A 13,948-nucleotide genomic window follows, 5' to 3' on the forward strand; every position below is an offset into this window, starting at 1 on the left:
GACGGGGAACCGATCGCTCTGTAAAACTACTTCATAATTACAATTTGGGTATCTTTAATGTTAAGAAATCACGGGAAATCCTATTTATCATCCACAATTCTGCTACTTCACATGGCTTATCAGGTCGATTGAAAGCCACTTATGTAGTAATCTTAACTCGGGCTTTAAGCGCGTTTGTTTGAAAGCTTGAAAACAAAGGAATTGCTGCCAGTCTCTTATTTATCTTCCTGCTAGCTGAGAGTTATTTAATTCTTGACATGTTAGAAATGTCCCAATCGATTATTATGGACGGTTCACATATTCAAATGATAGTAAAAATAAGAGAGAGTTCCAAGCAAGCCGATGACAGCGATGTTTTGATTCACTAATCAACTAATTATTCCATGCAGGAAATTAAGTAGGAGCCAAACGACTCATCCCGCTATCATATTAAACTTGGTAACAATTATAGTCAGATATCTTTTTATGATATGGTTTCAATATCATGGTTAGCCGTGATCCGTTTATTGAAGTCTTCGTCATTACGGCCGGACTCAGTCTCTTGCTCTGTACTAATTTACGCGTGCTTTGTCGCCCAGAGAAATTTACACAAAAAAGATCTCCGGCAAACGTTTACATTGGTTCAGTTTTGTTTAAACAGCGTAACCTTTTCTTTGTGATGCTTTTCATTGCGTATTTTTAAGTTTTTAAACGTTCAAACGACATTCAAGTCCATTAATGCCGAGGTGCTTTGACAGTTCTTAAGTACCCTTCTTATAAAATGTTTTGTCCTTGCGTCAGTGTCTAAGCCACAGCTGGTATTTTCGCGCCAAACGATCAAAACAGTGTGTAGTAGCGTCGCGCGAAAAACATAGCTTCCTTTGAGAAGTCACCGACACATTCTCGAAATAAAGCCAAACTTTCCGTAATATTGAAAATGAGAGAGTGCAACCGAGTGCTTTCTGATAAATCAGCAGAAAAACAGTTTTAAAATCAATACCTTGCGGAACAATATCAGTTTTCAGCTCAATTTTCATCTGGACGGCGGTTCATCGGGTAGTTCAGTATAAACAATATTTTACAATTTTGACAGAAACTAATGTCAGTCAGTCTATGAAAAACCAACCTTAGATAATGACTTATTGCGGTTAATAAAAGTTGACTAATATAAAACACAAAATGACAAACAAAATATAATCAACCAAGATGCATAAAAGCTTTTATGTAAAAAGTAAATTAAACCCAGTTCGTGCACCTGTTTAAATCCAAGATTCTTGATTCACGCATTTTGACGTCAAGAATAACAAAAATACATTGAGGATTCTTCAGATTCCTATTATTCTCGATGATACGCTGTTTTAATTTTGTCCTTCTTCCGTTAAATAGCTCCGTCAAAAACATCTTAAAAAAAAGGAACAAAGCAAGTTGGGCTATTAATCATGTAACTCCCCTGTTCGTGGTTTCTGGTTGGAGTAACAGCGGTTACAAAAATGCAGATTTCAAGCTTCAAGATTAAAAATTGGCTTTGCAATACCACCATTCGTAAGACTCGTGTTTTATTTTACTTTTCTGTTGCCTTTTACTACTCTAAATGTTTTTACGCACACCGCACAGGTTGATTACTTAAGACTATATATGGCCAAAAGCCGAGGGTGTACAGAATGATAATTTCACCCTAAGGCCTACATACTTGTGCTCCGTAGCGAATAACTGGTAGCCACAAGAAAAGAATTTCACTAAGAGCTGACAAGACATGTCAGCTTGATAGATGGTAAGGAAGATCGTCACAGGCAATCCAAGAGACGGCAAAAATTTCAGGTAACAATAATTGTGTAAATCGGCGAAGGTTGATCACCTACCCCCTCGCCTTGTCAATAAGATAGTGCAATCGGGCTCTTGCATGGTGTAAACAATGACTTACAGTGTTCAATTTCCGTTTGCATGACCATGTAATATTGCATAAAACGCGACGGATTCGAAGGACAAACGTACACGCAAACAGCTGTTTTGAGTACAAAAGTCCAGTCATACTCTACACCTTATTCAGGCTAATTGCCTTGAAGAACAAAATGTTCCTACAAAAAACAGCAACATTAACGAGTTCGGTGGCATTTCATGCTAAAGAAAATTTAAAATTTAGCTTCGTCAATGTTTTACAACCAACTAGTAATCATGAAAACAAGGTCAGCAAAATATTTCGTCGGTAAAGTTTCAGTTTTCAAATTAGCTTTTTAATTTCGCTTAATATATAGGAACTTGAATTACTTACACTATTTTTATATTTGTTTTAATACGCCTGGAATTATTACACGACGTTGTCTAAATAGTCTTAAATTAATGTTTTCTGAGTCAAGGATGAGCTTAACAGTAAATAAACCGGCGAAACGGAAAAAGGCGCTTGTCACCAAGTTAAACTAATTATTGCTGTCGATGAATTGTAATGAAATAGTAGAATGATGACAATTTTAAGTATCATAAATGTACTTGTTACATTCTTATTTCAAGTTAACTTTTATATTGGTATTACCACCCCTATTAATACTGTCATTATCATTATTTTAATTAACGATGTTGATGCTGATGATGACGAAATGATAGTGATGACGATGATGATGGTGTTATTGATAATGAAAGATTTCATAGAAATGTCATTATGGTATTAAATTGCTTCTAAAATAAGAAAACACCAAATTCTTCTTTGTGATGATCTGTACCATCTGTACACTTCCGTTTATAATCCCTGAGCTTACACAACTTCGTATGGGGTTTTAGGAGAGCGCCTATATCCCGGAGAGTTGATAACCGGACTTAAAAGCGTTTCAAGACAAGCTACATAGCAGTGATGATCAGAATACTTTGTGAATTTACTCGCTTTTTTAAGCTTCAGAAAGTCTTTAAAAATCGAATTCATTTTTAGTTCAAGCTAGAGGGGTATATACACGGGGGCAGGGGGGGGGGGGTTAGTTTATAACCGGATGTATTTTTTTGTTATCAGATCATGGGCTATAACTGAGGCTTGTAAGCGGACGTTTACGGTTGATGTTATCAGGGGCACCCAACGGCAATTTTCGGGAAGATATCTGTTCGGAAGAAGATTTGAGATCTAGAATTTTCGGAGCATTTGTTGTAAAATTTCTTGCTTGCCTGCCTCTCCTAGGATTTTCGAACATCTACAAAATGGTATAATTACCTATTTTTAACGCATTTTGACCCTAAAAAAGGCCACCTAGAATTTTTCGGGAGCCTTTTCCTGGCTGAAATTTTCGAGAAGGTAAGTTTTTATCCCTATAATTTTCGGATCACTAGACTTTCAGCTAGGAAATCCGAACAGGTAAAAAGTTTTTAGGGGATAAAAATATGCCTATATCTACCGTTTGAATACTAAAATCATTCAACAATGCTTTGTTAAGTGGTTTTGAACTATATCCTCGTTGGGTGCCCCTGATGTTATCAGGCGCCAAACTGCCTCTTTTACCCGGGGGGAAGGTACTCCCTTATATAAGCTATATAGGCATGTGCCGTCCCAAACAGTATGGTTTTTACGCCGTTTTGGTCTGAAAAAAGGTATAGACTTTGCCCATTTTGGTGTGGAATGGGGTATGGTTTTCGAGGGAATTACGGGAGTGTATGGAGGTATTTATCGTTTTAATTTCAAATGAATAAGAGAGAAAGAGAACTATGCGGATTCGAAATGGAATTTAAGAAATCTTTTTTGTTGCTGTTCTAATCAAGGTAATGATGACATAAATTCTTAGATGCTGGGCCTGAAAACGGGTATGGATTTTACAGTTCAGGTCTGAAAACTGGTGTGAAAAATGACATTATTTGGTCTGAAATAGGGCCAGGATTGGAGAACCGGGCGGCCACCACCACCAAGAATTCCCAGGAGTACCCCTCGGGTTCTTTTGATCATAAAGGGAGACTAAATAATAATGTCACCAAACTTTACACGGAATCCGCGGCGACTTCTCTTTCCGGTATATGTATTCCAGTGTTGCCATGATACTTCCAACCTATTTGAAGCCTCATAACGGTGCCAAAGTAATATCCTAAGAACTTGCCGGCTTTGTTGTTTACGATATGCTTTTCCAAGATCAAAGTTTTCCGCTGTTAAGTGGATAACAATAGCGTTCCTTTCGGGCAGATCAAATCAGCAAGAGAAACGTCCAGTAGTCGGCATTCAATTGTTTGGAACTAACTCACAGCGTAGCGCTTTTGCTAAAAAAAAACGAACCGCAGTTTGAGGAAAAAATAACATGTTGTTTTGTCTACTTCCTGGTTAGTACCAAGACCATAAATGCTGGCTTCACACTAGAACTTTCAAGAATAATGTTAGGGTTCTTGGAACCTACTTTGAATGTGAAAGGGTAAAATGTACCCACTTCAACTATACCTGGTGACCATGGAAACGTTCAAATCCGTAGTTCAAAGAGGCCGAAGTTGGCCCCAAAGTATGGTATACACCACACTTGAGAACACACTGGACCAATAAGAAATGGACGCCATGTGCACGATGGGCACGGGCAGCGGTTCCAAGATTCTAATAACCGGGGAGATTGACAGCTTTTACTTCAAGTAATAGACTTTGTCAACAAGTGTGAAGCCATGTTTTCGACAAAGCGACTTAAGATTTCCAAGTACACTCTAATCAAATGCTTACTTGAAACTAACTTCGCCTCTAGTGTGAAGCCCACAAATGTTAAATTTTATAATGGATATACCCGCCCCTTTTCTTTGCTCGACTCAATAGTCGGTAAGTCTGTTTTTAATAGTATTTTAATTATTTTTTTTTGGTGTGTGTTGAGCCTAATGCTATGTTCACACTAGTGTAACGGATAGCTCTTGCGCCGGCAGGAAAACTATACCAGACTATGGCATCTGTTCACAACTGAGAACAGTGATTTCGTCGCGATATCTGTAACGAAGCGAAGCTGCGTCACGCCGATCTTAACAGGGGCACCCAACGGCAATTTTCGGGAAAATATCTGTTCGGAAGACGATTTGAGATCTAGAATTTTCGGAGCATTTGTTGTAAAATTTCTTGCTTGCCTGCCTCTCCTAGGATTTTCGAACATCTACAAAATGGTATAATTACCCATTTTACACGGATATTTACCCTAAAAAAGACCACCTAGAATTTTCGGGAGCCTTTTCCTGGCTGAAATTTTCGAAAAGGTAAGTTTTGATCCCTATAATTTTCGGATCACTAGACTTTCAGCTAGGAAATCCGAACAGATGAAAAGTTTTTAGGGGATAAAAATATGCCTATATCTACCGTTTAAATACTAAAATACGTTCAACAATGCTATGTTAAGTGGTTTTGAACTATATCCTCGTTGGGTGCCCCTGTCTTAAATATCGAATAGGTTCTGTTCCACACTTTGGTGTGCAGTCCACGGACCTGTCAAGCCTTAAACCTGTGGTCTTGTCACACAAAAATTACCACTTTTAAAGCTCTTTCTTTTATTAAAGCAAAAACAATTTTTCTGGGTAAACATTTCAACAATTACATTTCCTGCTAAACAATCCGCGAGTGGCAGATCGTTCAATGAATAGAGAACAAAATTTAATGCCTTCGTTTAAAACGTTGGAACTTGTTGATTGCAAAAGAGCCCATCCCTCTATTCTGGTTTAGCAGCGTTTAATATGTTCAATGGTCTGGCTTACACGGGCTCACACTGGTCAGCGTTTTGTAAACAAGACCTACACTGGATTCATTGTTGTATTTAGCCGATGCAGTATCTCATAAATCGGTGCACATTTTTTCCAATGAACAACGCTGTACGTACATGCACAGTGCAGTGACTCCCAAAACAGTCTGGCTAGTTTCCAGTGTCGTCGCTTGTCTCCTACACAGAATGGATGGAAGCAAGTGACGTCCGTGATGACGCCATAGAGGGAGCGAATTACATCACGAACATAAGGAAAAACCTGATCAATGTTTTAACGACTTAAGGAGGCGATACATTAAAAGGTTGTGTCAGTTTATTGTGTAAACAGAAAAAAAGATCTGTAAAGCCTGCCTGACTTTGCTCTCACCCAGTCAAACCTACGACGTTTAAATAGGCAGCCGGAGTAAAATCTATGATCTCAAAGCGTTTCACATTCTTGCCTCTATCTCTTATTATGATAACGAAACATTTCAAGTCTTGTAACTGTGTAAGTCAGCTGGTGAGTATCTACATCCGGGCTGAAAGGCTTATCGAGAGAGGTTGTAAATTAAAGAATTACATTCTCCGCCATTTGATCTCCTTAGTGAATGACAGTAGACATTATTCATGCCTGTTGTATTTTAATAGAAGTCGCAAACGATGTACAAACGCTCTGCCGTATGTTTCTCTCACAGCAAGGACAGAAACCTCTTTGCCAGCTATTTTGTCAGTTTGAAGAACGAGCTCCAATACTTGTTTCCTGTACCTCTAAGGGTCGCTAAGCCACTTGTGTTACTGCACGCAATTTATGCGTCCAACGTTATCTGAGTGTCCATGTTTTTCTACTGGATGTTGTATTAAAGAGATTTAATTGGGCAAGAAAAAGAAATTTCTGGTAAAAATTAAAAAAAAATCCAGTGATCAGATAGGGATAGGTTGTCGGGGCACGATTATTGGCACTCTTGTCTGTCATTACTGTACTCTCTTCGTAAAATACCCCTCTGTCTGCATGACTCCACTTCCAATATTCTCTTGTGGCTGTATTTAAGATAAGATAAGCAGATAGAAACCGTTATTGCTGTAAGCATGAGCTTGCAGAGGAAAGAACGATCGCTTCTACCTCACGTTTGGTAAAGTATAAATCAGGGTTGCACTGTAGAGATTATATTCCTTCCAAATCTCGCTTAAAGGAATGTTTGGAGTACACTTCGGTTGAGGTAAGTCATTCTCTACAATTACTTAATGACTCTGGAAAGGATCTTCGTGATTTGTTCCGAAAGTGTAGATATTGTGAGCGGCTAATCTATCATCCCTTCCCTAAAATACCGGCGGCATCTTTTCGCTTGCTACCTTCAGTGTTCCAAAAGTGAAAGCACAGTTTAATCGAAGTTGAACTCTCTCAACGCGTCTCTCAATTCTAGCTAATTCTGGAGTTACAGAGCATAGGTCAATAACAATCAAGTACTGGTAGTCTGAGTTTATAGCCGGTGTTTATATAGAGTAAGGGTGTGATCAACATCATCATTTATTGCTATTATTCTTTCTATCCGAAAGACGTTTTCCGTAAAGATGTTTGTTAGAAGATTGCAATCAAAGCCTTAGTTCCAACATTTGCGCGCGCGTGTAGTCTTGATTGGATGATACCCCTTGGATACTCCGCAAGACTCCAATTCCTAAGGTGATTATCTCGTTGTAAACATAACCTTTTTATTATTGTAACATCGCTACATATGAAGACCATCCTATACATGCTTTGAATTCAATAATCTAACGTCGGGGTTAATGCTAACGACGGAAAATGCACATTAGAAAGTCTTGAGTCAATATGTTTCGCCCGCCGTTTTTTCTTTCTAATGACTGGGCGTTCTTTACACTAAGCTTGCTGACAGTTTAATACACTTCCAATCCTGTTCCACTGTCACCTTGTTCTCCTTTCTTCTGGCTGTGATCAATCATTCATCTTAATTAAAGTTGCCTTGTTTATAAATAATTACTCGTGGCATGAAAGAATCAGTTAGGTTAAGTACAGAAAGGTCAATTTAAAAGGCTCCTTTATTATTTTCCAATATTTTGAAGGAGCGCCAAAATAGAACTGCTACAGATTGAAAAGTTAGTGCAGGAAACCTGCTTAGTCTTTGGCAACAGTACGACAGACACTGAGACAGGCAAGAGGTGTTGGGATAAAAACCCGGGGAGTACTCAACAAATGTTTATACGGGCAGGCTCGGGGGGTACTCAACAAATGTTTACATGTAATACGGGCAGGCTCTGTCACGAGGTCTAAATCCTCACCCTTTAAACTATGTCCCATTTTTCACGAAAAACGCACCCCTTTCGCATAACTTCTACTGGCAAATGCTACCCCTTTCACGTACCTTGTTTAGAACTTTGTATTCTTTTTTAACTGCTGTAAATGCACTGTCTTTTAAATGGGAATCAATCACAAAACTAGAACGTTCTCTTGACTTTATGAAGTCATAAAATTCATCTGTTAGTCCTTTTGGGCCCTTTTACAGAACCAAATGACAGATTTCCCTACCCTTTTATACTGACTTCAACTAGTGAAATCCCTTCCCTTTCACATACCTAAAGCCTGAAAAAGATACTGCTTTCGGAACGAGCCTCCACGTATAGCCCATCATAGGGAGTACTCCCCCCCCGGGGATAAAACTGGTCGAGCTGACATCAAGTGACACGTTTAAGTGTGACAGTTTTATTTGGGGAAAACAACTCCAAAAAACACAACTTTTTAACTGACCATTATAATTCAAATATCAAATTATCATCGCTGGAGATCTCAGCAAGTCTATTTTCTTACATTTAGTCACCCAAACTTGCGCTCTAAACTCTCTTAGTGTTGGAATGTTGATAGTGCCAAGAGTGATTAAGTTAGTGAGTTATTGTTAACAATTCCCTCAAACAATCCCCGAGATTTTCTGCGCTCAAATAGAGACTCGAGATTTTTTGTTAACAGATCAGGAAAACTAGGTAAAATCATGCGAAACCCCCCTTTCTTTAAAGTCTCTTAACCCTTTAACCCCTAAGATTGATCAGCATCAAATTTCTCCTTGTCATATCAATGCTTTATAAAACAGAGTGGTCATGAGAATTACGGACATGATCGCACAAAATGAATTTGCTAGATATTTTATCAGCTTCTCCCCACTACTTTGGTAGGAAATGAATAGGAGCAACAAATGACAATTCAAATTTCGATCTTAGGGTGTGAAGGGTTAAGGCCATAAGACAGGTTCTGCGTTGAAAAGCAATGTTGCTCGTTTTACCGATCATGAGTTAAACTGATTGTTTTACAACAAATTAGCTTGCTGCAGGAGTTTCGAGAAGTTGTTGAAGAAAACAGAGAGTAGTTCTACTTTTTGCAACAAGTTTGAGTGCAACCTACAGCAGACTGCTTTGATTTATGCGTGGTTAAATGACCCTCATACTCCGCATCATGGCTTTGAAAAAAAAAAAATAGTAGTTTCTCTAGCAACCTTTGTGGCATTACAGGTGTGGTATGGAATCCCTAATGAAAGGGTTCCCAAGTCTCCACTAAAATAGTGGGTAAGTTGGGGAGGGAGGGTCTGTGTAAATGAGAGTGTTGTAGGTATATAAAAAACAAAGAAAATTGGTTAATAGTTGAATTGTTAGAAAAAGCACCAAAAATTGAGCGACCAACAACTGCAATGCAGCCACGTCCAACACAAATATATAGTGCAAAGTAAAATGTTAAAAGTTAAAAACACCGATATTGAGCGACCAACAAACTGCAATGCAGCCACGTCCAAGACAATACACAGTGCGAAATAAATTAAAAGGAACTTTTTGCAACAAGTTTGAGTGCAACCTGCAGGAGACTAATTTGATTTATGTGTGGTTAAACAGTGACCCTCATACTCCGCACCATGGCTTTTCAACTCGTTTTGCAGTAATGTTCCAAAACAAGTTGAAATGCTTTTGTTGCTCATTTTACCGTAGCTTAATTACTTTAGCTTTTCCATAGATTTGTCTATATTTTTCCCAAGGACAAGTAGTCGTCAGGAGGAAAAATTTGACAGACATGTATAGAAAAATTAAATATTGGTCATTCCTCCCCTCCCCAACCCACAAAAAAAAAACGATTCTAGTGCAGATGAGGTCGTCAAATTTTGTAAGAAGAATTCTTTGTCTTGGTCTTGTGGTTTAAGTTTGTGATTCATATTCATTTTATTCTATTTTACTTTTCATTTACAATAACAGATCCTAACTGATTCTCATACACAAAACCGCGCTATAATTCGCGCTCACCAAGATGGGCGCAAAAACCATGAAAAGGTCTATTTAAAATTTACTTGTTATTTCCCCGTCTTCCAGAACACACCTACCTAAGAATAAAACGTACAAATTGTGTTAATCTCAAGAAAACAATTCCAATCCGTCAAAATTCCATCCGCGTGACGTCCTAAAATAGTAAGATCAACTAAAAATCAGCAAAAATTCTCCCCTACACCCTCTCTCGTCCGTATCCGGGCATCTCAGATTTGGACTATTGCGAAAAAGGAGTGTTAGGATTGTTAGGCTAAGGGTCTTTTTTAGTGCCCTTGCCTTCGAACTGAAAACGCGAAGCATACATATTAAAAATTACATTTACAAGCATTTGCGTCATCTTTTTTTTGACACTTTGGACGTTATCTAGCTGATGTGTGCGATCATTTTGGGGGTTCCTTCGATGTGCTATCATAAGGCCTCCTTCTTCTTTTTTGACTTTTGTTCGAGCTCAAGATTCGATTCCCCCTCGTAGAAACACTAACCCACGGTCAATTAAAATGCGATATAAGACCCCACGGAAGAGAAGTCTTACAAGCTGCCAAAATTTCTAGATTACATTCACAGGTGATTAAAGAGCTACTTCGAGTGGGCAGCCATGTTTGGCTTGGTTCGACAACTATAGTGAAAAGGAAGAATTATTGAGGGCAAATAGAAATACTAATACACTTATCACGTACAAACTCCATGCTGACAGTTAACTTGTCCATCTGCATGTTTTACACTTTAAATGCGAATATTTTAATTCCTTTGATGCTTCATGTCATCCACTGAAATGAAGGATGTATGAATTTCATAATATCAGCATTAATTTACGTCATCCATTATTAAAACTAAAGTGTTTTGCGCTCACAGGAATTTTCCATCAACATGAATAAATCGTCCCTAATGCAGTGTAAATATATCTGGGCATAATGCCACAATAAGCTATAACAATATAACGTAGTCTATTTTGGCTTGGTTCTTTAGTGCTTGTCATTGTTCGCTACGTTTTGCGATATTAGCCCACGTGATTATCACGGAGGAAGTACATTTCAGTGGCTGACGTTTTATCACCTTGGCCTTACCAGAAATGCATTTCAGGCCAAAATGACCGCCTGATTATCAAGAATGATTAGTACTTGTCTTACTTTTGCCACTTTCGTTAACGCATGAAAGAAATTGGAGATAACTACTTTTTAAAAAACACTACACACTCTTCCTGTCTAGTGAAAAATTCGCACGGACGGCGGACCCCCCCCCCCCCCCAATTTTCCTGGAATAATAAACAAATATGAAAGACAATACTCAGCCTCCTACCTCCAAGTCACTAGTGAGCCCCCCGCCCCCTCCCCCACCCCTACGCACACTTGAAAAAATATTTCGCCGTCCCTGATTCAAACTTTATGTCAATTTCACTTTCAAAGACTTCACACGCGTACACTTAATTTCAATTAAGTTGTTAGTAAGTTATACTTTCAAACAAAACTCTTTCTGGACCCGATCAAAACTGTGGATCAGCTGGTTGTTGTTTCATTTATTTAATTTTTAATCTTTGTGACGTGTTTTACCAAAATACTTTTAATCATAGTAATAAATTCAAATAGCAACACGAATGCATGAATACACACGCAAGTACGCAAATCCTCCTTTATGAAAGGACTAATATTGTTTTTCTAACGAGTCTGTGTGGACATTCACTCCCCCGCTTGGTAAAAAATGGAACTTTTAAACAAAGACCAAGATGGCGCACAGTGCAAACAAGCTGACGAATTGGTAGTGAGGCCGTCTAGGTATTGTTGCAAATCACTTCTTCCCATAAATTGTAAACAATAATACTCAACGTGCTGTGAAAAAAAAAGAAACAAGCATAAACACACAAAACGAGTATTTTTTAAATTGTTCTAGAGCTCTTATTTAAATAAAAATGGCGATTTAGGCGGGACTTCCAAGGTTATGTTACAACTTGGGGGAAGGTCCACCGAATGGGAGCAATGCTGTTCATTTTCTTTTTAACAATGATATCAAACTAAGTGTAATTACATATCAGCGTTTATCACTTATTCATTATTTATCATGCGCTAACGTCTTATAATTATTTAAAACATTGCAAATCAACGCACAGAACATCCAAAGAATACTGGGAATAGAGTTCCCTGCTAACAGAGGTCTCTTTTCTCTGGTACTCGGCGGGCGGAATACCAGAGAAAAGAGGCCTCTGTTGGCAGGGAAGGAGAAGGATAGTCATTACTTTGCAGCACGTCCAGAAATTCACAGATGTATGACTGCCTTCTTCACAGGCTTTCCCAAGTCTAAGTGGGGATTGGGAAACTCGCGAGCACGCGAGACAAGCGAGCTCTCCATAATAATTAACTCAAATTTCCCCCACTGATCGCGAGCGACTGGGGACGAGGCAGGATGTATGATCCTCACATCTAATTTAGAGGCTAGAAATTCATTGCGGCATGATAATTATTATTAACAACTGGTGTACTGCGCCAAAGTTTTAATTGCGTTTTTTTTTATAAGAGCCCTACCACGTGCGCGGGCTATTTGGTCGCTTTAACATATTTAAGACAGGAAAATGTATCAGTATTCTTGCTTGTTTTTGATAAAACAATTAGTTAATGCAACCAGTCACTACATTAAGATTTTTGTGAAAAAATGGCAGTATTTGTGGATCTGTCTTTCTAGTGGATAATTTAGAATTGTACGATAGTCAGAGAAAACAACGTAACTCGGGAAGTCGTTATAGCTCCTATCAATTCATTAACTTTTTAATAAACGCAAGTCTTTGAATGACTAATCTGTACGCTGCATTGTTTTGCAGTTCATCTCAGACTGATACAGAGATGCAAGAACACATGGGCCCACCAGTGTTCAAACTGGTCGCTAGGAACTCAAGAAAGAACTCTCCGTTCTTCAAAAATGATTCAAACGCGCCTCAGTCGCCGTTGAGGGGTACACCGAAGCAAGAACCGAGAGACAGGGAAGGTGAACGTACGTATCAGCGGCTGAGCAAAAATTAAAAATAAACCCACCACACTGGCAAGAGAAGTTTCAACCGTTTGCTCATTCTCCCGGGCCCAGATGTTCAAAAGGCGGATAGCGCTATCCATCGGGTAAATCTATCCACTGGATAGCGCAATAGGTTTTCCTAATACTTATACTCTGGATAGTGGTTTATCCTGTGGATAGCGCTATCCCACTTTTGAACAACTCGGGCTAGCCTGTTCCAAAATCTCAGTAGGAAAAAGAGCACGCGAGAAAAAATAGGCGCCGTCTCTTTCTCTTTTTCGCATTCGTTTTCTTTTCGCTCGTTCCCACTTACTGAGAGCCACGAAATAAAGGGGAATATATTCCCCGATCATTAATAAAACTATAGATAATGATAATATCTGCAATTGATAGGGACTGAATTAAATTATGAATCGCGTTTCAACAAAGCCTTTGAAACTTTTCATTGGCCAAATACTGGTAGGCAAGGACTTCTACAGTATTATTGGGGCAGCTAGTACTTGAAGTGCCCTCTCCATAGCTTTCAGTGTTAGATGAATTGTTCAAATAGGAGTAAATAAGAGCGCTTCTCGTTGTGTAATTGAACTTATCGATTGGTTATATAGTTAAGTGGTTCATTGCTCTGACTCGTTCAGCGTTTTCATTTACTTTACTTTGTTTTTACTTGCATCAAACATTAACAACAGGTCGAACGGCAGCCTTGAATCTGGAATGGCTGAAAAGCTCCGTTAAACTGCTTGAGAGCGCACTTAGGGAACGCAACAAACAGATGGATATACAAAAAAAGGAAATCGAATTCTTGCGCAACGAACTCAGGCGAAAAGACGATGTCATCAGAGAATACGAGAACTTGATCAATGAAAGAGAGGATATGGAGAGACAAGAGGTAGAGATATTACACAAAGAAATCAGAACATTACGAATGGACGTCATGTCAAAAGAAGTGACGATACGGGAACATGAGCACGAGATTGAGCGACTGGACAGCAAAGTTGAAAAGCTGATGTCCGTCATGC

General features: G+C 38.7%; 1 protein-coding gene across 4 annotated transcripts in view; it reads left to right on the forward strand.

Moving 5' to 3' along the window:
• Positions 1-13,948, forward strand: part of LOC140935823 (cGMP-dependent protein kinase 1-like) — a 45,539-nt gene that overhangs the window by 570 nt on the left and 31,021 nt on the right. For 3 of the 4 annotated variants that reach the window (XM_073385390.1, XM_073385393.1, XM_073385391.1), the window contains exons 1-3: positions 7,253-7,308; positions 12,745-12,914; positions 13,619-13,948. The exon at positions 13,619-13,948 is cut by the window's right edge and continues 112 nt beyond it. In XM_073385390.1, coding sequence (XP_073241491.1) covers positions 7,268-7,308; positions 12,745-12,914; positions 13,619-13,948 — 541 coding nt within the window. In that variant the 5' untranslated portion in view covers positions 7,253-7,267. Of the gene's footprint in view, positions 1-7,252; positions 7,309-12,744; positions 12,915-13,618 lie in introns of those variants that run through there. The other variant, XM_073385392.1, reaches the window with a different exon arrangement.

This window comes from Porites lutea, chromosome 4, assembly GCF_958299795.1.
Source record: "Porites lutea chromosome 4, jaPorLute2.1, whole genome shotgun sequence".
In the NCBI taxonomy this organism is placed as follows: Eukaryota; Metazoa; Cnidaria; class Anthozoa; order Scleractinia; family Poritidae; genus Porites; species Porites lutea.